The sequence below is a fragment of the Rhinolophus sinicus genome, chromosome 7 (genome assembly GCF_057876585.1).
Source record: "Rhinolophus sinicus isolate RSI-liver-muscle chromosome 7, RSI-T2T, whole genome shotgun sequence".
NCBI lineage: Eukaryota > Metazoa > Chordata > Mammalia > Chiroptera > Rhinolophidae > Rhinolophus > Rhinolophus sinicus.
The window spans coordinates 23,801,243-23,824,226 of record NC_142507.1 but is presented as its reverse complement, the minus strand read 5'-3'; the positions used below and the strand labels follow the sequence as shown (position 1 = coordinate 23,824,226).

Below are 22,984 nucleotides of genomic sequence, written 5' to 3'. Positions count from 1 at the left end.
TTTTGAGTATTAACTAATCTTTTAAAATATTTATTTCAAATTGTTGCTCTGCAAACCCAGTGAAGACCTATTAAGCTGGAGACATACTCCTATGAAGGGAGAGACAGGAATGACTTCACAGGGAGAAAATGCTACCTTTTTTCAAGAAGGGCAAAAGAGAATGAGAGCCTTCAAGGGGCTATGTGATGAGGAGAAAATAATTTGAAAACATATCTCAAAGAAAGAGCAGGAGATTGCACAGAATTTAAATTACTCTGAGATGTACTATTTAGGGGCTTCAGAATAAAGAATGAATATACTTGTCCATGGGTCCATATAAGTCACTGGAAGGGCAAAGAAAAAAATGTAACATGGCCAGTTTTAAGCAAAAAAAAAAAGACTGTTTTAGGAACTGTGTTAGCACTGAGGACTGAGTGAGTGCAGTGGTTGATACCAGCGATAGGGAGTCTGCAGAGGGTAAACCATGGCATGACAGATAATCCATAATAGGGGAAGAAGTAGGGAAGGGAAAAAGGAAGGGACGGAGCAGTAGAAGTGGATTTTGTGAAGGCATAACAGACTTCTGATTGGACACTACATGTGGTGCAAACAGTGTATCCAAAATATACATCTGAAACACTAGCTGGCTCCTGATGTAATAAGTCAGTACTGTGAAAAAGTAAGTTCTTAAATAAGCTTTTCATTTTTATGGTTTTTTAGAATTAAGATATTTTATCTAGATTTCCTTTTTACCTTCCTTTTCCAGAAGTACTGTAAATAAGCCCACTTACACATCTAAGAAGGCTTTATCAATCATCGCTCTGCCTGTCTGTTTGGCATGTTAAATATATCTTGGATGAGTTAGGGACCTTGGCTAATACCTACATTTATATAAAAGTAAAACTTATCTTTGTCTTATATAAAGGTCTTCAACTTTTCCATAATAAAATAGGCTATGTTTTAATGGTATTAATGTCAGATGGTTCTTGATATCACATTGTCAAGGACTATGAAAGATTTTAGCTTTTATCTTACTTGTAAGCTAATAAGTAAACCTGCCATAGTTTCATGGATGCTGGTAGAAGGCACAAGACTCCCGAGTCAGAGACAAATGATACATTATTACTCATAGCAATAACAGTAGCAAGAATATTAGCATTTTGTTTTGGTTCCCCAAGACTCAATTGGCACAGGAAAATGTGAAGAGAGTCAAATGAGCCCTGCACTCACAGTGGGCAAAGGAGGAAACCTGATCTTCAGGAACCTTAATTTCATTATGGGCAGTAAACATGCCTGCCCTTTGTTCCGAGGCAGACATAGCTCTTTGAAAAGGGAATTTATTCAGTGGCTCAATGTGCAAGAAGTGCAGAAAGGTGAGCGAAATCTCCCCACATAAACACCCCTCAATTCTATACTATCTTGCCTTCTGGGACCAGACAGGATCCAAACCCATCTGAGACCCCCATAACAAACCTGCCAACCATGGACCCCTCTGTAGATACACTAACACCATCGCAACCAGCTCCAATACGGTATGAATGCAATTCCAGAGGTAATCCGATCAGCCCAGGGAGCAGAGAGGAGGTCAGTACATACTGAAAACTGTCTTTAAAGACTAGAAGAGGTATTTGCTCCTTCAAATGCACAGACATCAATGCAAACGAACACAGATTACAAAGAACCAAATAATTGACACCACCGAAGAAAATTAATAAAGCTTCAGCAAACAATGCCAAAGAAATGGAGATCTATGATATTTCCTGACAAAGGATTCAAAATGATTATCTTTCAAAAACTCAATGAAAGGCAAGAGAACACAGATAAACATTTAAACAAAATCAGGAAAACAATGCATGAACAAAATGACAAGTTTATCAAGAAATAGAAACCACACAAAAACACCAAACAGAAATCCTAAAGCTGAAGAATACAATGACAAAACTGAAAAATGGAGAGTCAACAACAGACGTGACCATGCAAAAGAATCACTGAACTTAAAGACAGATCATTTGAAATTAGCAAAATTAGAGAACAAAAAGAAAAAAGAATAAAACTGAGTGAAGAAAGCCAATGTGAATTATAGGACACCATGAAGTAAGTGAACATTTGCATCATGGCATTCCCAGAAGGAGAACAGGGTAGGGAGCAGAAAGCTTATTTAAAGAAATAATAACCGCATTATGTCATAAAAATGGTGCTGTGAGGTAAGTCTCTTGAAATCTTCCATGGAATTTACAACAAATTGAACAACTATAATTCCACAAAGGATTCCTTGTGCAGCAGACAGGCCAGACTAAGAGGCCCACAACTGAAATCACCTAAACGTGTGCATATTGGGTGAGCGGGGGAGGAGGGAAGCGGGAAGTGCAGCAACACAGGCTGCGCAGGCACAGGAAGCAGACCGGCGCTCAGAGCTCGGAGCTCGCTGCATTCCGGAACTGCTGCAGCCACAGAAGAGGGGAGAACTCCGACTGCTAGTGCTCCGCTTATGGCCCACAGTCCCACCTCAGGGATCAGCATATAACACAGCGGAACCCAATACTCACGGCAGAAACCTTGGAGCAAAAACTGGAAGAAGAAGGGTGAAAACAGCCATTTAAGCCCTCACTGCTGTCGGAGGGCAAAAAGCCTGCCAAACAGAAGGTTTAGGCACTGAACCTAGCTGCCCTCCTCCACACCCTCCCAGAGCTCACCCCACCCCGATCCTCCCAGTGCTAGAAGCAGAATGGTAACAGTGTCAGACCAAAAGAACAGAATATTTGCAGTTCTGAGAACTATGGCCCACAGCTGCAGACTCGCAGCCCAACTACTTCCAGCAAAGGCGAGGGAGCCATGGGTACGTGACTGGCTGTGGTGGTAGTTGCTGTCATTGCTCTGGGCAACATTTCGCGACCCACCTGCCCCTGGCCCCAACTGTCTGAAAAATCCCTGCAGGAGTAAACAAAGGCACTGAAACACACAGTCTCAGAATCTGGTGCAGAAACAGTTTTGGAACCTCAGAAGCTCTCCGCATCCCCCCACAGTGACGGTGCACGGTGACTCAGGTGAACTGTTCACAGAGGAGAACACACCTTCCAGTAAATCTCCCCATTGTGTAAGAAGCCTGAACAGTGCAGAGAAAATATAACACGACACTGTGAGAGAGAATAAAAGACAGCAGTCTCAGAGAAATAACACATTCTACCAAAACCTACACGAAAACAAAAGAAACACCTCTTTCTATCAACCTGGTGCAGAACCCATTCCCGTAGATGCCTAGGAAGAGAAACAATAATTCATTAATTGCCATGAATAACCAAGGTAACAAGATAGCTCAGAAAGAAAATGAAAAGTCTTCATGAAATGAAGTTAAAGATATGGAAACGTGTGACTTAAATGACAGACAATTCAAGATTGCAATTCTTAAAAATTCAGTGAGATGCAAGAAAACACACACAGGCAGATTAATGAACTCAGAAACACAATCAAAGAAAATGAACATTTTACCAAAGAGATTTAAATTAAAAAATAAATACATAAAAAACCTAACAGAATATCTGGAGATTAAGAACTCAATAAAAGAAATGAACAATGAAATAGCCAGCTTACGTAGCACAGTTGACCAGCTGGAGGAAAGAATCAGTGACATTGAAGATAGAAATCTGGAAATAACATAGATGGAAGAAGAGAGAACTTGAGACTTAAAAGAAACGAAAGAACTCTACGAGAACTTCCTGACACCATCAGGAGGAAAAACATAAGACTAATGGGCATACGAGGAGAAGAAAAAGAGAAGGGAACAGAGCGAGTATTCAAACAAATCATCAACAAGAACTTCCCAAACTTCTGGAAAGAACTGGAGCCTCGAATTCAACAAGCAAATAGAAGACCTAATTGCCTCAGTCCCAACAGGCCTTCTCCAGCACATTGTATTGAAGCTGTCAAAAATTAATGACAAAGAAAGAATCCTCAAGACAGCCAGTAAAAAGAAGATGGTAACCTACAAAAGAAAGCCCATTACATTATCATCAGATTTTTCAGCAGAAACTCTACAAGTCAGGAGGGAGTGGAATAAAATATTCGAACTATTGAAAGAGAGAAATTAGGAGCCAAGAATAATATACCCAGCAAAGATATCCTTTAGATATGAAGGAGGAATAAAGACCTTTCCAGACATACAGAAGCTGACAGAATTTTCTAATACACAACCTGCACTACAAGATACACTGAAGGAGGCTGTACGATCAGAATAAATAGGGATAATTTGTGACAACAAAAACATAAAAGGGGGGAGAATAAAGGCCTAAACAAGAATACGGGAACTGAGAAAGTAAGCATACTGAAAAAAATGGAATACTCTAAATATGAAACTATCTTTTACATAAACTTAATATTAACCATGCAAAAAAAATCCAGACCTGAAAGGCATAACATAAAAAAAGAAGAGAGGGAAAAAAATCATAGAATACCATTTTTCTAAGAAAATCCATAGAAATAATAGATAGCAACAAAAAGGCAAAGAAAAAATGGAGACAAAGTCTTACCAGAAAACCAAAAATAGAATGATAGGAAACCCTCATATATCAATAGTCACCCTAAATGTAAATGGACTGAACTCACCAATAAAATGGTACAGAGCAGTAGACTGGATCAAAAAATTGAACACACATATGCTGCCTGCAAGAGACACATCTCAGCTTACAAAGACAAATATAGACTCAATTGACACTCCAAGAAATTGACACTCCAAGCAAATGGTATCCAGAGAAAATCAGGTGTAGCACACTGATATCACACGAAACAGACTTCAGGGTGAAAAACGTAACAGGAGACAAAGATGGACATTTCATAATGATAAAGGGGACTGTACAACAAGAAGACATAACAGTCATCAATATTTATGCCCCCAATCAGGGAGCACTGAAATATACCAAGCAACTACTAACAGAACTAAAGGGAGAAATTGACCAAAACACAATTATAGTAAGGGACCTAACTACATCATTGAAAGCTTTGGATAGATCATCCAAGCAGAAAATAAAGAAAGAAATAGCAGCCCTAAATGACACATTAGACGAAATGGACATAATACACTTATAGAGCACTTCATCCTAGAACATCAGACTACACATTCTTTTCTAGTGTACATGGAATAGTCTTAAGGATAGACCATATATTGGGACACAAAACTAGACTCAGCAAATTTAAGAAGATTGAAATCACACCAAGCATATTCTCTGATAACAAGGCTTCGAAATTGGATATCAACTGCAAAATAACAGCAGGAAAAACCACAAATATGTGGAGATTAAACAACATACTTTGAAAGAACGACTGGGTAAAACAAGAAATAAGAAGAGAGATCATAAGATACATAAAAACAAATGAGAATGAAAATACATCCTACCAAAATTTTGGGGACACAGCGAAAGCAGTATTAAGCAGGAAATTTATATCATTACAGGCTATCTCAAGACAGTAGAAAAAACCCAGATAACTAACCTCATGTTACACCTGAAAGAACTAGAAAAAGAAAACAAATGAAACCCAAAGTCAGCAGACAGAAGGAAATAATAAAAATCAGAGGAGAACTACATGAATTAGAGAAAGAAAAAATAATAATAGAAAAAAACAATGTGACAAAGAGATGGTTCTTGGAAAAGACTAATAAAATTGTGAAACCTTTGGCTACACTAAGATGAAAGGAGAAAATACACAAACAAAATCAGAAATGAAAAAGGGGAAGTTACTATGGATACCACAGAAACAGAAAGGATCATCCAAGAATACTCTGAAGGACTATATACCACCAAATTCAATAACCTAGAAGAAATGCACAAGTTCTTAGAAACACTTAGCCTTCCAAGGCTGAACCATGAAGAACTGGAAAATTTAAGAGACCAATCACGAGTAAGGAAATTGAATCAGTCATCTGAAACCTTCTCAAAAGCCAAAGTCTGGGACCAGATGGCTTCACTAGTGAATTCTACCAAACATTCAAAGAGCATCTAATACCTGTCCTACTCAAACTCTTCCAAAAAAATTGAAGACGAGTCAATACTCCCTAACTCATTTTCTGAGGTCACATTACCCTAATACTAAAACCTGGTAAGGACAGCACAAAAAAAGGAAAATTACACACTAACATCTCTGATGCATACAAAATCAAAAATCCTAAACGAAATTCTAGCAAATCGAATACAACAATGCATTAAAAAGATTTATGACAACCAAGTGGGGTTCATCCCAGTGGCACAAGGATGGTTCAACATCCGCACATCCATCAATGTGATACATCACATAAAGAAACTAAAGGACAAAAATCATACGATTATATCAATTCATGCAGAAAAAGCATTTGACAAGATACAGCATTCATTTATGATTAAAACACTTAATGAAATAGGTATAGAAGGAAAATACCTTAAGATTATAAAGGCCATATATGACATACCCTCAGCTAATATCATAATTAATGATGAAAAAACTGAAGCCCATTGCTCTACGTTCAGGAACACGACAACGCTGTACCTGATCACCTCTGCTCTTCAACATACAATTGGAAGTCCTAGCCAGAGGAATCAGGCAAGAGAAACAAATAAAAGGCATCCAAATCGGGAATGAAGAAGTTAAACTGTCACTCTTTGTAGATGACATCATGCTATATACAGAAAACCCTAAACAATCCACCAAAAAGTTATTAGAAACAATAAACAAATATAGTCAACTTGCTGGCTACAAAATCAAGGTACAAAAATCCGTTGCATTCTTATATACTAACAATGAAATCTCAGAAAAAGAAATAAAAAAGAACAATTCCTTTTGCAATTGCAGCAAAAAGAATAAAATAACTAGGAATAAACATAACCAAGGATGTGAAAGACCTATATGCTGAAAACTATAAGACATTTTTGAAAGAAATTGAAGAAGACACAAAGAAATGGAAAGATATTCCATGTTTATGGATTAAAAGAATCAACATAGTTAAAATGGCCATATTACCCAAAGCAATGTACAGATTTAATGCAATCTCCATCAAAATCTGAATGGCATTTTTTAAAAAACATAGAATGAAAAATCATCAAATTTGTATGGAACCACAAAAGACCCTGAATAGCCAAAGCATCCTAAGAAAAAGGAACAATGCTGGAGGTATCAAACTCCCTGATGAAATACTTCAGCTTGTACTACAGGGCAACAATAATCAAAACAGTATGTTATATGGTATTGGCAGAAAAACAGACACACAGACAAATGTAACAGAATTGAGAACCCAGAAATAAACCCACATTAATAAGGACAGATAATTTTCGACAAAGAAGTCAAAAACATACCATGTTTCCCCAACAATAATACCTAGCCAGACAATCAGCTCTAATGCATCTTTTGGAGAAAAATTAATACAAGACCGGTCTCATTTTACTATAAGACCGGGTTTAATATAATACAATATAATATAATATAATACTGGGTATAATATAATATGATATAATACAATACTGGGTATAATATAATATAACATAATATAACATCATATAATACCAGGTCTTATATTAATTATTGCTCCAAAAGACGCATTAGAACTGATTGTCTGGCTAGCTCTTATTTTCAGGAAAATACGGTAAATGTCAAGATGTACCGAAATTCATTCAAAATGGATCAAAGACCTAAACATAAAACCTGAAACAATAAACTGCATAGAAGAAAACATAGGTACTAAACTTATGGACCTTGGGTTCAAAGAGCATTTTATGAATTTGACTTCAAACACAAGGGAAGAATAAGGTAAAATAAATTAATGGGACTATATCAAACAAAAAAGCTTCTGCACAGCAAAAGAAACCATCAACAAAATAAAGAGGCAACCGACCGAATGGAAGATTTTTGTAAACAACACCTCTGATAAGGGGCTAATATCCAAAATATATAGAGAACTCATACAATTCAACAAAAAAACAACAACAATCCATTAAAAAATGGGCAGAGGACCTGAAGCAACATTTCTCTACAGAGGACATACAAATGGCCAATAGACATATGAAAAGATGCTCAACATCACTAATCATCAGAGAAATCCAAAGAAAATCCACAATGAGATATCACCTCACCCCAGTCAGAATGGCTATCATCAACAAGACAAATAGTAACAAGTGTTAGAGAGGCTGTGGAGAAAAAGGAACCCTCATACACTGTTGGTGGGAATGCAGATTGGTGCAGCCGCTATGGAAGGCAGTGTGGAGGTTCCTCAAAAAATTAAGAATAGAATTACCATATGACCAGCAATCGCTCTCCTGGGTATCTACCCAAAAAATCTGAAAACATTTATCCACAAAGACACGTGTGCTCCAATGTTCATTGCAGCTTTATTTACAGTGGTCAAGACATGGAAACAACCAAAATGTCCTTTGATAGATGAACGGATAAAGAAGTTGTGGTATATATACACAATGGAATACTATTCGGCCATAAGAAAAGATGAAATAGTACCATCTGCGACAACACGGATAGATCTTGAGATTATAATGCTAAGTGAAATAAGTCAGAAAAAGTCGAGAACCATATGATTTCACTGATATGTGGCATATAAAATTGAAAACAACAAAAGAAAAAGACAAATAAATGAAGAAACAAAAACTGATGGACATAGACAACAGTTTAGTGGTTACCAGAGGGTAAGGCGGGAGGGAGCTTCTAGAAGAGGGGAAATGGGATCAAATATATAGTAATGGAAGGAGAACTGACTCTGGGTGGTGAACACATAATGAGAGATATAGATGAGGTATTACAGAATCGTACACCTGAAATCAATGTAAGTTTACTAACAATTTTCACTCCAATAAACTTTAATTAAAAAGAAAAGAAAAGAAAAGAAAAGAAAAGAAAAGAAAAGAAAAGAAAAGAAAAGAAAAGAAAAGAAAAGAAAAGAAAAGAAAAGAAAAGAAAAAAGAAATAATAGCCAAAAATATCCCAAATCTTGGGAGAGCTACGGACATCAAGGTACAGGAAGCTGAAAGAATCCCAAGCAAGAGGAACCCAAAGATTACTCCAAGACACACCATAATGTTAAAAAGATGAAGAAAGCAGTTTAAAGCAGAAGAAAAAAACTCATCACATACAAAGGAACTCCCATGAGGCTATCAGTGGATTTATCTGCAGATACTGTAGGCTGGGAGAGAGTGGGATGATATAGTCAAAGTGCTGAAAGAAAAAAAAACTGCCAACTAAGAATACTATACATGGCAAAATTGTCCTTCAGAAATGAAGGAGAGATAAAGACATTTTCAGACAAACAACAAAAGCTAAGGGAGCTCTTCAAATGGACCTGTAGATCACCAGTAGACCTGTCTTGCAAGAAATGCTAAAGGGTTTCATTCCTCTTTATGGTTGAGTAATATTCCATTGTATAAATGTACCACAGTTTCTTTATCCAATCATCTATCAATGGGCATTTCAGTTGTTTCCATGTCTTGGCTATTGTGAATAGCACTGCAATAAACATAGGGATATATATATACATATATATATTTTTTTTTTTTTTTTGAATTAGTGTTTTGGATTTCTTTGATAGATTCCCAGGAGTGAAATTGCTGAGTCATAAGGTAGTTCCATTTTCAATTTTTTTGAGGTATTTCCATACTGTTTTCCATAGTAGCTGCACCAACCTGCAATCCCACCAACAGTGTACAAGGGTTCCCTTTTCTCCATATCCTCACCAGCACTTGTTGTTTGTTGATTTATTGATGATAGCCATTCTGACAGGAGTGAGGTAGTAGCTCATTGTGGGTTTTGTTTGCATTTCTCTAATGATTTGTGACGTTGAGCATCTTTTCATACGTCTGTTAGTCATCTGTATGTCCTCTTTAGAGAAATGTCTCTTTATGTCCTCTGCCCATTTTTCAATTGCATTATTTGTTTTTTTGGTACTGAGTTGTATACGTTTTTAATAAGTTTTGGATATTAACCCCTTATCAGATGTATCATTGCCAAATATATTCTCCCATTCAGTAGGGTACCTGTTTGTTTTATTGAAGGTTTCCTTTGCTGTGAAAAAAATTTTAGTTTGATGTAATTCCACATGTTTATTTTTCCTTTTGCTTTCCTTGTCCAGTAAAAAATATTACTAAGGGTAATGTCTGCAAATTTATTTCCTATATTTTCTTCTAGGAGTTTGATTGTTTTGGGTCTTACATTAAAATCTTTAATCCATTTTGAATTTATTTTTGTATATGGTGTAAAAAGGTGGTCCAGCTTCATTTTTTTGCATGTGTCTGTCCAGTTTTCCCAGCATCATTTATTAGACAGACTCTCTTTACCCCGGTGTAAATTCTTGCTTCTGCTATCATAGATTAAATGACCACATAGGCATGGATTTATTTCTCGGCTATCTATTCTGTTCCATTGATCTACATGTCTATTTTTATGCCAATACCATGCTGTTTTTATTACTGTAGGCTTGTAGTATGTTTTGGTGTCAGATAGTATGATACAAAATCTTACCATTTGCAATGACATGGATGAAGAATATTATGCTAAGTATAATAAGTCAGATGGAGAGAGACAAATACCATATGATTTCACTTATATGTAGAAGCTAAAGAACAGAATAAATGAACAAACAAGACAGAAATAGACTCAGAGATATAGGGGGAAAAAACTGATGGTTGCCAGTGGGGAGAAGGGTGAAGATGAGAGAGAAGGTGAGGAGATTGGAAAGCAGAAATTAGTAGTCACAAAATTGTCATGGGGATATGAAATACAAGTTGAGGAATATAATCAATAATGTTGTAAAGATTATGTAGGGGGTCAGGTGGGCAATGGACTTATTAAAGAGACCACTTCATAGACTGTGTAGATGCCTGACCACTGTGCTGTACACCTGAAGCTGAAGTTGAATAATATTGTATGTCGACTATAATACACACACACACACACACACACACACACACACACACACACGTATATAGAGTCACGGGATGTGGAGTACAGAATAGGGAATATAGTCAATGGAATTGTAACAGCTATATACAATTTCAGATGGGTAGTAGTAGATTGGGGGAGGAGGGAGTTTATCACTTTGTGAGGGGTATAAATGTCTAATTATTACATTGTTTTGAACACCTGAAACTAATTTTTTTTAAAAACTCCAAAACAAAGAAAAAGAAATGCTAAAGAGAGTTCAAGTTGAAATTAAAGGGCACTAAATAACAACATGAAAACATGTAAAAGGATAAAACCCATTGGTAAAGGTAATTCGCGTATCCGTAGTTGAATGCAGAATTCCCTACTACTATAAGGGCGGTGTATAAGTCACTTTAATTTTTAGTATACTCGTAAAAGTTAAAAAACAATAATATTAAAAATAATTATAGCTATAATAATTTGTAAATAGATGCACAATATAAAAAGATGTAAAGTACGTCATCAATTACATACAATATGGGGGAAGAAGTAAAAGCACAGAGTTTCTATATGCAATTAAAGGTAAGTTGTTATCAGCTTAAAGTAGATTGTTATATCTGTAAGGTGTTTTATGAAAGTCTCATGATAACCACGAAGAAAAACATAATAGATACTCAAGAGAGAAAGAGAAAGGAATTGAAGTACACTAATACAAAAAATAAATCACAAAGGAACAAAGTTAGATTTTAAAAAGTCATAAAACAAGTAACAAAATAGCAACAGTAAGTACTTTCCTATCAACAATTAAATATAAACGGCCTAAATTCTCCAATCGAGACACAAAGTGGCTAAATAAATTTTTAAAAAAAGATCCAACAATATGCTGCCTATAGGATTCACTTTAGCTTTGAAAACACACACAGGTTGAAAGTAAAAGGACAAAGATATTCCATGTAAATGGTAAAAGATAGTGGGAGTGGCTATACTTATATCAGATAAAAGAGATTTTCAGTAAAAATCAATCACAAGTGACAAAGAAGGTGACTGTATAGTGTGATAAAAATTGATTCATTTAAAGGATATGAAAATTGAAAATATTTATGCACCTAACATAAGAGCACTTAAATATATAAAGCAAATATTAACAGAGTTGATGGGGGAAATAAACAGCAATATAGTCATAGTACGGGACTTCAATACCCCACTTTCAACATTGGCCAGATCATCCAGACAGCAAAACTGGCAATCTGGGTAGTACGGGTTTGATCAGCAGTGCAACTGGTTTCCATAGTTCTCAACTTAAAGAGGAGTGTCTCTAATATGCTAGTCTACTCTTTTCCAAGTGGCAAACCAAGAAGCTAGACCACTGACAATAGCCCAAGAGTCTCAGTAAAAATGATAGTTCATCAAGATGATGGGCAGAGCTACAGGAACGGGCTAGAGTCTGCCCACTGAGTGCAGCAACCATACCTAGGTTTGGTTCCGCATAGCTGGTACTAAGCTGTGTCAGGGAGCTGACACACCCCAAGGGTACCCATGGGTGGAGGTTGCCTTCTGCTGTCAGCGGCTCCAGTTTGCAAAATCATCAGCCACACAGACCACTGATCAAAGGGGTCACATGGGTTATGGAGCCACAAAGGTAGAGAATGTGTCACAGTGCCAACAGCTCTCAGTGCAACCAGCTGGTCTGGGCCCTCAAAGGCTGCCCGTTTTCAGGTTAGCTGATATAAAGGACCAAGGAGAAAGCCAATGTGCAGCCCTTACTGTTTTCAAAACTCAGAGTCCATACCTTTTGGTAGTGGGAGATGAAAAGACAGCAGTTTCTCTTTGAGTGCCAGAGGAATTGAGCACTGTTAATCTGTCTACACAGTCCCAAGAAACTACCTGGCAGGCAGCCCCCTGGTATTGGTGGGGGTGTATCAGCCACCTCTGCTGGCAGTAGTGTAATAGCTTTGCACCAGGTCCATTGAGATTTTGGTTTCTGATTTGCCAACCAACACAACACCATCTGTACAGTGGAAATTTTTGCCGTTACAGGGCAGAGGCAGTACTAAATCCTCACCATTCCAAAGGACAGTGGGAAGGATTTGTGTGCTCCTATAGCACTTTTCTACATATGTCTCTTCCCAGCTGCGAGTACCTCCTCCCATACTCATGGCATAGGAATGTACAAACATATACACATTAATTCTCCATATACATTTAGATATAGAAACAGCAACAACAGATCACTGAATTGGCCCAAAGGGCCCCACCTTTAAAATAGTTGTTTCCCTTTCCCACTTGCAATTAGGAAATACAGAATCTACAGAGAAAAATATTGTAATCCTACAGATGAGAGATAGCCACTGTCAATACTTTTATTAATTTATTTCATGTAGTATGTGTGTGTTCATATCTAATAACTGCTCAGCTTATTGCATGTAACAAGCATTTTCCCATCTCATCATCAAAAATTTCCATTATCATTATATATGTATGTACCATAGTGTTTATCTATGTCATTAATATTGCACGTTTACGTTATTTGTTGCTATTATAAATAATGCTGCAAGAAATAGTGTTGAATCCTTTTATGCTTTTCTTTTATATATATGGAGTGAGGCATGAATCTAATAATTTCTTTTTTTTTTTTGTTATTATTTTCCCCAAAAAAGCTTTTTGCATACCATTCGCCATTTGTTTTTGAAGCTTCTTATAATGTACTAAACTCTTTTACTCACACAGACTTATGTATCTGTTTGTATTTATGCCATCTGTCTTCTGAAGTGCACCTAAAATAAAGTCCATGCAAGATCTGCAACAAGGGTTTGCTGAGGCAGAATGAAAACATCCTGCAGTTCAAACACTGAGTGATTTAGTACACTAAATTATTTTCTACTTTCCCTGAAATATATACCAATATCCTGAGTAGTTTCCCATATGCCATTACCTAATGTTCCTTCTCTCATTTATCCCTAAGAAGAGCACCAACTGTGAGGTAGACCCATCCCTCCAAACCTAGAAGTTACCATGCTTCACTCTGTAAATTTACCCATCACGTGGAGTTCAGAGCTGCTCATGGTCATTATTCCAACCCAGAAGAAATGCAAGAGAAACATTCCCCTTCACTCCAAAGGGACCTGAATTATAACCTCTCCTCCTTACATCTGAACCCAAAAGTGGGTTGCATCTTACCCACTCCAAGCCTAGTTCTCCATGTAATATTGTCAATCCTGATAACTCAGTATGTGACCAACATGATATTCCACAGCACTGGCAAATTCTGCCAGATGAAATTGTCATAATTTTGGAGTCTACCAATACAAAGCAGCCTGAGCTACCATAAAGCAAATATAGAAAAAACAAGGTAAAGATAAAAAATAATATATTCCTTGGACACTTGGGAGAAAAAGGTAATTTGTCTGCTTGAAGGGATGCATCCCATGTAGTCATTGACATGATGTTTTATGATATTTAAATATTTATGCACAATATGGACAAAGAAGAAGACATGAAGTAATTGTGGAATATTCAAGTCTATAACTACAACTGTGGCTCTGCCAATTCTTCTTCACATTCTAAGAAGTTCTGGGTTTATATGATACTGTTTTATGATAAATAAGATAAATACTATATATCTTCCTTATAGATAGCTTCAATGAATATAAAATATTAACATTAATAATAATAAAAGTAGCTAATATTTATTGAGAACTTAGTGTGTAACTACTAGCACTGTTCTAATCACTGTATTTGGATTGACTCATTTCATCCTCACATCAACTTCATGAGAAAGGAATATGATTATAATCCCTGTTTTATAAATTAGGAAACCAATTAGCAAGTGGAAAAGCAACAATTGAAACCAAAGCACTATGCATTCCTGCTTTTCCAAACAACCATAAAACAGCCCTTTGTCCCATGTAATGTTTTCTCCCTCAATATTGGCACTTTGATCTCTTATTTAAAAAAGGTAAGGGGGAGGGAGGGTCTTAAAAGAGGGTAAAGGGGGTCAAATATATGGTGATGGAGGAGAACTGACTCTGGGTGGTGAACACACAATGCAAAAGATAGATGATGTATTATAGAATTGTAACCTATAATTTTACTAACCAATGTCATTCCAATACATTTAATAAAAATTTAACAAAAAGAAAAAAAATAAAGTGACTATTAGAAGATTTAAAGTTAAATACATAAATAAATAAATAATTTAAAAGCCTATCTTTTCGTTGTTAATGAATCTAAGTGATTTTAAATTAAATTATGTGGCCAGTATCACCTCTCTGTAAAGTCTTACCTGTCTCCTCCCACAAGGAATCTCTTTCTTCAATGTTCTGAAATACGTACATTAATTCCATTACTATGCACTTACTGTAATTTTTCTTTAGGTGTTGTATTTCCTTTTATACTTTAAGCTTACTGAGTTCAATAACAATGTCTAATTCATCTCTGTATCTATATATATAGTAGTTGAAAAATAACCAGAACTCACAAAATAGCTACTGAATTAAATTATACGAACCAAAGAAAATCCTGAACAATTTCTAATGTGAATGAAATTTCTAATGTGATCTCTGTTGGCTACTACTACACTATGGAATATTATACATGTGTAGTCGTATATTATACAGATGTACTTATGTTTTTATACTACCCATTTTAATTAGGTTTATCATAATTCCCAGCATTATGGTAATCTTGATTTCACACACTCCACTAGTTCCTCTGCTAAACTACTCTATTTCAGATAAGCACATTAGTTAGGATTCTACACTGAGTGTTTCAGGAAACCCAAATGAATTAATGGCTTGTCTCGTACCGTTTGCCTCGTGGATAATGCCGCACATATTCTCCAACATCATGAGCAGCAACAGCTAAGACTTGTGGATCATCTGACACCTCCAGAAGTTTTGTCAAAATTCTGAAATAAATTTAATGCAAAGAGAGATCAATTTTTGATTCTTCTATGGAGCACAACGAAGCATAGGTACAAGGCAGATATCTTCCTGAAAACAGACATATATGAAATATAAATAAAAATAGAAACTTACAATCTTATTTCCTATAGATTTCACTATTATGCATAGCACATTACACATAACATGTTACATATAAGTGAGCAGTTTTCAAATCTTTATCCATATATATAGCAGGTTACTTTCATGTTCACAAAGTATATACCACGTAAAGTTTCCAAAATATCAGGGACTCCCTCTCTTTCTCTCTTAAGAAAGACAACTCTAGTGTGAGTAAATGTTATTTTAATGTGTAACTACCAGCAGATCCTTGCTAATTATATTTTGAAAGTAAATCATTTGTAAACCTTTTGTTAGTATTAGCAGAAAATTACTTTCAGCTGTAATCAAGATGGAGCCTGAGCACTAAGCACACACATCTCTCCTTTCTCCTGCTCCAACTCTCACAAAAGACTTGAACATATACTTTAAAAACATAACTAAATCCACAACAGCAAGCAAATGTTTCTGAGAAAATGGCAGGTCAAATTCACAATCCTGACTCCCCTGCCCTCTTAGCTAATACACTTTCCAGAGTAACATACAAGCAGAGTAAAATGACTGCTGAAGTTTGAAGGGTACCTCTTGAGAAGAGGAGTTAACTACCAACAGCAGAGAAAGCTCCCCTCTACTGGGAGCCTGGAAATATGACCATGATTTCTGCCTCCTCAAACCCTCCCAGAAGAAGGTTCGTCTTACTCAGGAAGGTACGTGTGTCTTTGGGAATGAAGGGGAAGGGGGACTACAGTGCTCAGAATCCAATCAGGTGGAAAGGACAGTCTTCCTTATGAGTGTAAGTAGAGATCATACAAGGATCATTCAATCATAATCTAATTCCTATGTTATTTAAAATGCTCAAGGGCAGAGAAATAGGTAGAAAACCTAGCAGCTCATTCCACAAGCAGAGCATAACTATGATAACCAATCAGAATGAGTAATTTTTAAAAAATAGGTTGGTAGTGGCTAACATATTTTAAAAATTGCTTTCTAATATGCCAGCAATAGCCATGCACACACACACACACACACACACACACACACACACACACAGTGCCAAAAAAATGTATACACATTTTAAGAAACTATTGAAATTGTAATACGATGAATGACACCAGCATTCATTTGATTAATACCATCTTTTCAGTGAAAAGTCATACTACACAATGCTACTGTAATTCAATTCAGCTTCGAAAAGTCATAGATAACATCTCACAAGTGTCCATCAGTGGATAAATGGATAAAGAAGATGTGATATATGTATACACAATGGAATATTATTCAGCCTTTTTGGGTTCTCATTGGGATTGCATTGAATTAATATGTTATTTTTGGAGAGAAATGACATCTTTAAAATAAAAGAGACTTTCAATCTCAAAATGGGTACATTTTTTTGGCACTCCGGTATATATATAAACAGCTTAAAGAATTAGCTAATTTAACCCAGTAGAGTACTTAAAACATCTCTTTCATTCAGTTCTCAGCTCAAATGTTATCTCTTGCTTAAGAGCCTCCGATTGCCCTAAGATAGCACCCTCCCTCATTCTCCATCCTCTCTTCCTGATTCATTTTCTTACAGTACTAATCATCACCATCCATTTTATTATATATTTACTCGACTATTTGTTTATTCTTCCTTTCCCAAATATAATGTAAGCGTAATGAGAATAATAACTTTGTTTTATTTGGCATTTTAACTATAACACCTAGAACAGTAATGACCATACAATAGATACTCCGTAAACACTTGTTGAAAAAAAGAATAAATTAAGTATAAAATGCTGATGTCAATTGGAAAAAACAATTTTGATGGCTCCTAAATGAATTTAAAATACACAGACATTCAGATCCAGCAATTCTACTTCTAGAAATCCTTCCTACAGAAATATTTTCAAATTTCCACAAAGATATCTGTGTACACTATCTTAAAAAGTAACTACAAGAAAAGGCCAGAGAGTGGAGGCCACGTAGAAAGGTAAGGCTTTGTCCTCCGTTTCTTCATCCATGCTGGTAGTGTCTCTGTAACAACGATAACTTTGTGTACACAGTGGTTTAACATCCACCATTTTATCTAATCCCTATTACTCAGATTATTAACTCTTCCTATTTTATAGAGAGGTAAACAGAGGCTCAGTGAAATAAAATGGCCAAACACACAAAAAAGAAAAAGAAAGAAAAAAGACTAAGTTAAGAAACCCCAAGCCATAGTAAGTCAAAAAGAGAAGTCACAGACTAATACCTTTAGTATGGTGACGTGTGTAAATAACTATATAAAGATATCAGGTACAGGTATGTCGATGAACAAAAGAGATTATACCACCTGTTGACTCTGGTTACTGCTGGGCAGGAGTTTGAGATAGAACAGCAGTAAAGAAACCTCTTCACTTCAGTCCTGTATGGCTTCAAGAACACTTGAATGACTTGGACCAAGGTGTTTGATATAACTTAAAATACAAAGATTTAGAAACACACACAGACACACACACACACACACACACACACACAGACACACACACACCCCTAAAAAAAGTTACCTAATTTTACCAAGATGCTCCTTTCCCTTAATATTGCTAATTTAAAATTAAGTTGAATTTTAAGTTTAAAATATTTAAGAAGAAAAAGTTTTGAAACCATGTCTGTACATACAAACTATTCATTTACAAAATATATATCTTATCTCTTAAAATCTTTACTAGGAAACAACTTGAATCACAACTATCTTTGCTAATATCATTTGCATTAAAACAAATACTTAAAAGTAATAAAACTCTACTTTATTCACGATCTGCATGAATCTAAGAAGCTTACTTACTTAGTTTCTGGAGTATCCTCTAAGACTGTTGGTCAAGGTTTCTCTGCCTACCTTTTTCTATCATCATCTCTGCCTGTCAAATAGCTAAACTCTATAAACAACAGGAAGCACTGATAAAGAAATTTGCTGCCAATCAAGGAATCATTTTATTATGAAGTAATTCCACATCTTTTTCCAGACTAACTGGGAAATCTGCATTTCCAAATAAAGGAGAAGAAAAGAATGAGCGTTTATTATACACATGCACATTCCAAAATCTGTGTAAATATATTCCTCGCAGCAACCCGTAAATGAGGAAATGAAACCCAGAGAAGTTAAGTAATCAGCAAAGGACACAGCAAATGTTGAAACTGAGATTTGAATTATCTGCTGACTCTAGTCCACACAAAGCACAACCGCATCCTGATGGCAGTTCATTCAACTCAAGCATATGAAAACCCACTAAGAAAAAACAGACATACAGTCAATCTCCCACATATTTACATTTTTAATTTTTTAAATGTTCTTTTTAAAGGGCCAACTTGTAAATTATTTTTAAATTAAGTTTAATTTAATTGACTTGAAACATTTTAATAATTTCAAAAGATTAAATTACTTTGCTGATATTTTTATTATTTTGATATTCTACCCTGTTTCCCTGAAAATAAGACCTAGCTGGACAATCAACTCTAATGCATCTTTTGGAGCAAAAATTAATATAAGACCCGATATTATATATTATATATTATATTATATTATATTAGACCCGGTCTTATATTATACTAAAATAAGACCAGGTCTTACATTAATTTTTGCTCCAAAAGACGCATTAGAGCTGATTGTCCAGCTCGGTCTTATTTTCGGGGAAACATGGTATTAAATTATTTTATGAAACAGTAAGAAAATAATATTAACATAAGAGTCCTTAAAAGCATAATAGGACATTTGTTTTGAATACTTTAAGAGGTCATCAAATTATAGCTGAAGTTCAAAGCCAGCAGCCATCACTTTTATAAATAAAGTTTTAGTGGAACACAGCCACACCCATAAGTTTGCTCATTGTCCATGGCTACTTTGGCCCTACAAGGACAGAATTGAGCAGTTATGACAGAGACTAAATGACTCACAAAGCCTGGGCCTTTACCACATTCAGTGACCTGAACCATTCTCCATATGACTGAGACTCGTAATACTCAAAATTAGATCTGGAATCCAACAGCATCAGTATCACCTGGACACGTACTGAAAATGCTGAATCACAGACCCAACCCTAGACCTACTAAGTTACACTTTGCATTTTAACAAGATCTCCATAAACATTTAAAAGCATATTCTTAGAATCAAAGAATGTTAGAATTAGAAGGAAAAACAGAGACTTTCTAGTCAAATCTCCTAGTAAACACAGAAATGATTTTAATATTACCTTTAGGGCCATGTAGTCCACTAACTATCTTAGCAACATATAAAGTACCTTTATTAGTAAATTGCTAGGCATGTGTTCTCCTTCTACTTCAAATCATCAATAAAAATGTTCAAATGAATAGGTTCAAAGAGATTCATGTGGTAAGCAAAGAGAAAGCTTTCCCTGAGTCATCTCTGAATACAGCTGTTATATCAACAATGGAATCATCAATCATAACCCAAATCTCTATCACCACATTAACCACAAGCCGAGATTCTGTCAGATACTCCAATGGGATCAAGACAGCAACATATCACAGCTTTGGAGTTAGATCAAATGTGAATGTTGACTCTGACATTTGCCAGAAATGTAATCTTCAAGTGTCTATTCAAATCCAAAATAGAATTTATATTATTATTCTAATTAGTCACTCCACAAATTTGCTCTTTTTGTTTTTCCTCATTTTTATAAACTTGCTTGCTCCCTCAGCTTTTGCTTTTCTCTTAATTATAATCTGCATAGTTTCCTATATTTCAAAATATTCAAAATACAGTCATTTCAGAATTATAACATATAAGATTACAAAGTAATTTCTTAATACTATTATACTCAAAAGTGATAGAGGGAAAAAAATGAACGTATACATATTTGCTAAATTTAGAATTACCTGGAAAATAGGTCAGAGCCTGATTTAAGTACAGTTCTCCATAGATAAAAAGAAGGCCAGGAAGCACCGTGCTTTTTAAATAGCAGAATAAAATAAAGATTCCAAATGCATGCATTTTATTAGCTAGTTTGAAGGGCAGCACTAGTGTGCTTCTTCTGTCAATCATCCCCATGCAGATAAGGAAATAAAAACTAAACACAAGTAATAACTTCAACTTTCTCATCACATAAACATACAATAAAACTATCGTGCCACATGCCATTGTTTCTGGCTATTCAGAAAAATCACAAAGGGTCATACAAAACTAAAGGGAATAATTTACAGGAGCCATAAAAATTACAACCTAATGTTAGAAAACCGAACATGCACTTCTAAAGGCTCTTTAAGTGTATCAGGATGAAAATACAAGTAATGCTTTAGTAATAATTTATAAAAAGCTCCCCTCCATTATATTCAAGTTTTCCAAAGACTAGATTTAAAACATCATTATTTGAGCTCATTTTGTTGTTGTTATTACAAGAATTCAAAGTGGTGAAACAATGCTGAAGACAATCCACTCTTTCCCCCTTATCTATTCTCCATGAATCCTGCAAACATCTACCAACCACTCACTTTGGTTTGCCACTTTGTGCAAATAAGAATAATGTATCATATTTGGTAATACATAGAAAATAAAGTTTAAATAATAGAAACAGATCTGCCTGAAAATACTTATTGGGCACATGTATATATCCCCCTTTGCTCCTTCTAGACATCTCATTAAAATAATGGTAAAATGATTTTTTTCTCATTAAAGCATAAACTCACAAGAAAGGACAATATGAAAAATTAAATAACAGTAACAAAATACTGAAGTGGAAAGTCAGAGGAACAACTGTTTGCTAAATAACTTGAGAAAATCAAAAACCTAGCTGGCAGCGAAGAAAATTGAGCAGCAACCTGACTTTTGACACAGAACTGTTTCTAGTATCAGTATTTCCATAAACCTGATTCAAACTGTGCCGCTCAATATGACAGTCACTAGCTACATGAGCTAGTTCAAGTTAAACTGATTATAATTAAATTAAAAATTCAGTTTCTCAGTCACACCAACAACATTTCAAATGTGCTTTAGCCACTGAGTATTGTACTGAACAGCACAAACATAAACTATTTCTATCATCACAAAAAGTCCTACTTAAGCTTAAATAGAAAACAAAAAAAAATTTAAATGGCGCAATCTACAGGAATGCCAAAAAATCAAATATATAGAAATAAAACCTAATGAAAGATGGACAAGATCATAACATCATCTGAAAGAAATCCTATATAAGTGAAAGGATATTCCATGTTCATGGACTGGAGACCCCCCACATTTTAAAAATATCAATTCCTCCTAGATTGAACTATAAATTCAATTCCAACCAAAATTCGACTAGACCTGCTTAGTTCATTCTAAAATGCATATAGAAATTCACGGAGCCAACAGGTGCCAACACCTTAGAACAACAATTTTGGAGTGTTCATTCTGTCAAGATACCAAGACTTACTATAAAGTACAGCAACTAATGTAGTACTGGAGCAAGAACAGACCAATAAATAATGGAACAGAGTAAAGAATTCTGGAAGGTATTTGCATAGTAGATATTCTAGGCAGAGTAATTAGGCAAGAAAAAATATAAAAGATATTCAGATTGGAAATACAGCTATTTCTATTCACATATGACATGATCTTATATAGAGAAAATAAAATGAATCTACTAAAAAAAAATACCATTAAAACTAATAAAAAGAGCTCAGAAAGATTGTATAATACAAGAGCAATATAAAGTCAACTGTATTTCTACAAACTTGTAATGATCAAAAATGAAGTTAAGAAAACAATTCCATTTACAATAGCATGACAAAAATTTTTAGAAATAAATGTAGCAAAAAATGCACAATGTATTCTGAAAACTACAAAACTGTTGATAAGAAATTAAACATAATCGAAATAAATGAGAACACATCCCACGTTCATGGATCTGAACACTGAATATTGTTAAGATGGCAATACTGCCCAAACTGATTTACAGCTTCAACACAATCCCTAACAGAATCCCAACCAGCTTCTTTACAAACTTAACAAGGTGATTCTAAAACTCATATGAAATGGCAAGGGACCCAAAAGAACCAAAACCATCTTGAAAAACAGATCGCCAGTTTCCCGTTCAACATGTAAAGAGTTTGGATGTTATCATTCTTGTCTTCACAAGAAGAAAAAGCTGAGCAAACTAAAAATCAACACCTCT

The 22,984-nt window shown here is 35.3% G+C and overlaps 1 protein-coding gene across 2 annotated transcripts in view; it reads right to left on the bottom strand.

Moving 5' to 3' along the window:
• The window catches only part of ATP6V1H (ATPase H+ transporting V1 subunit H), a 154,019-nt gene that overhangs the window by 47,913 nt on the left and 83,122 nt on the right, over window positions 1-22,984 (bottom strand). For both annotated transcript variants that reach the window (XM_019729824.3, XM_019729826.3), the window contains one exon: window positions 15,662-15,763. In XM_019729824.3, the coding sequence (XP_019585383.1) occupies window positions 15,662-15,763 (102 nt within the window). The remainder of the gene's footprint in view (window positions 1-15,661; window positions 15,764-22,984) is intronic.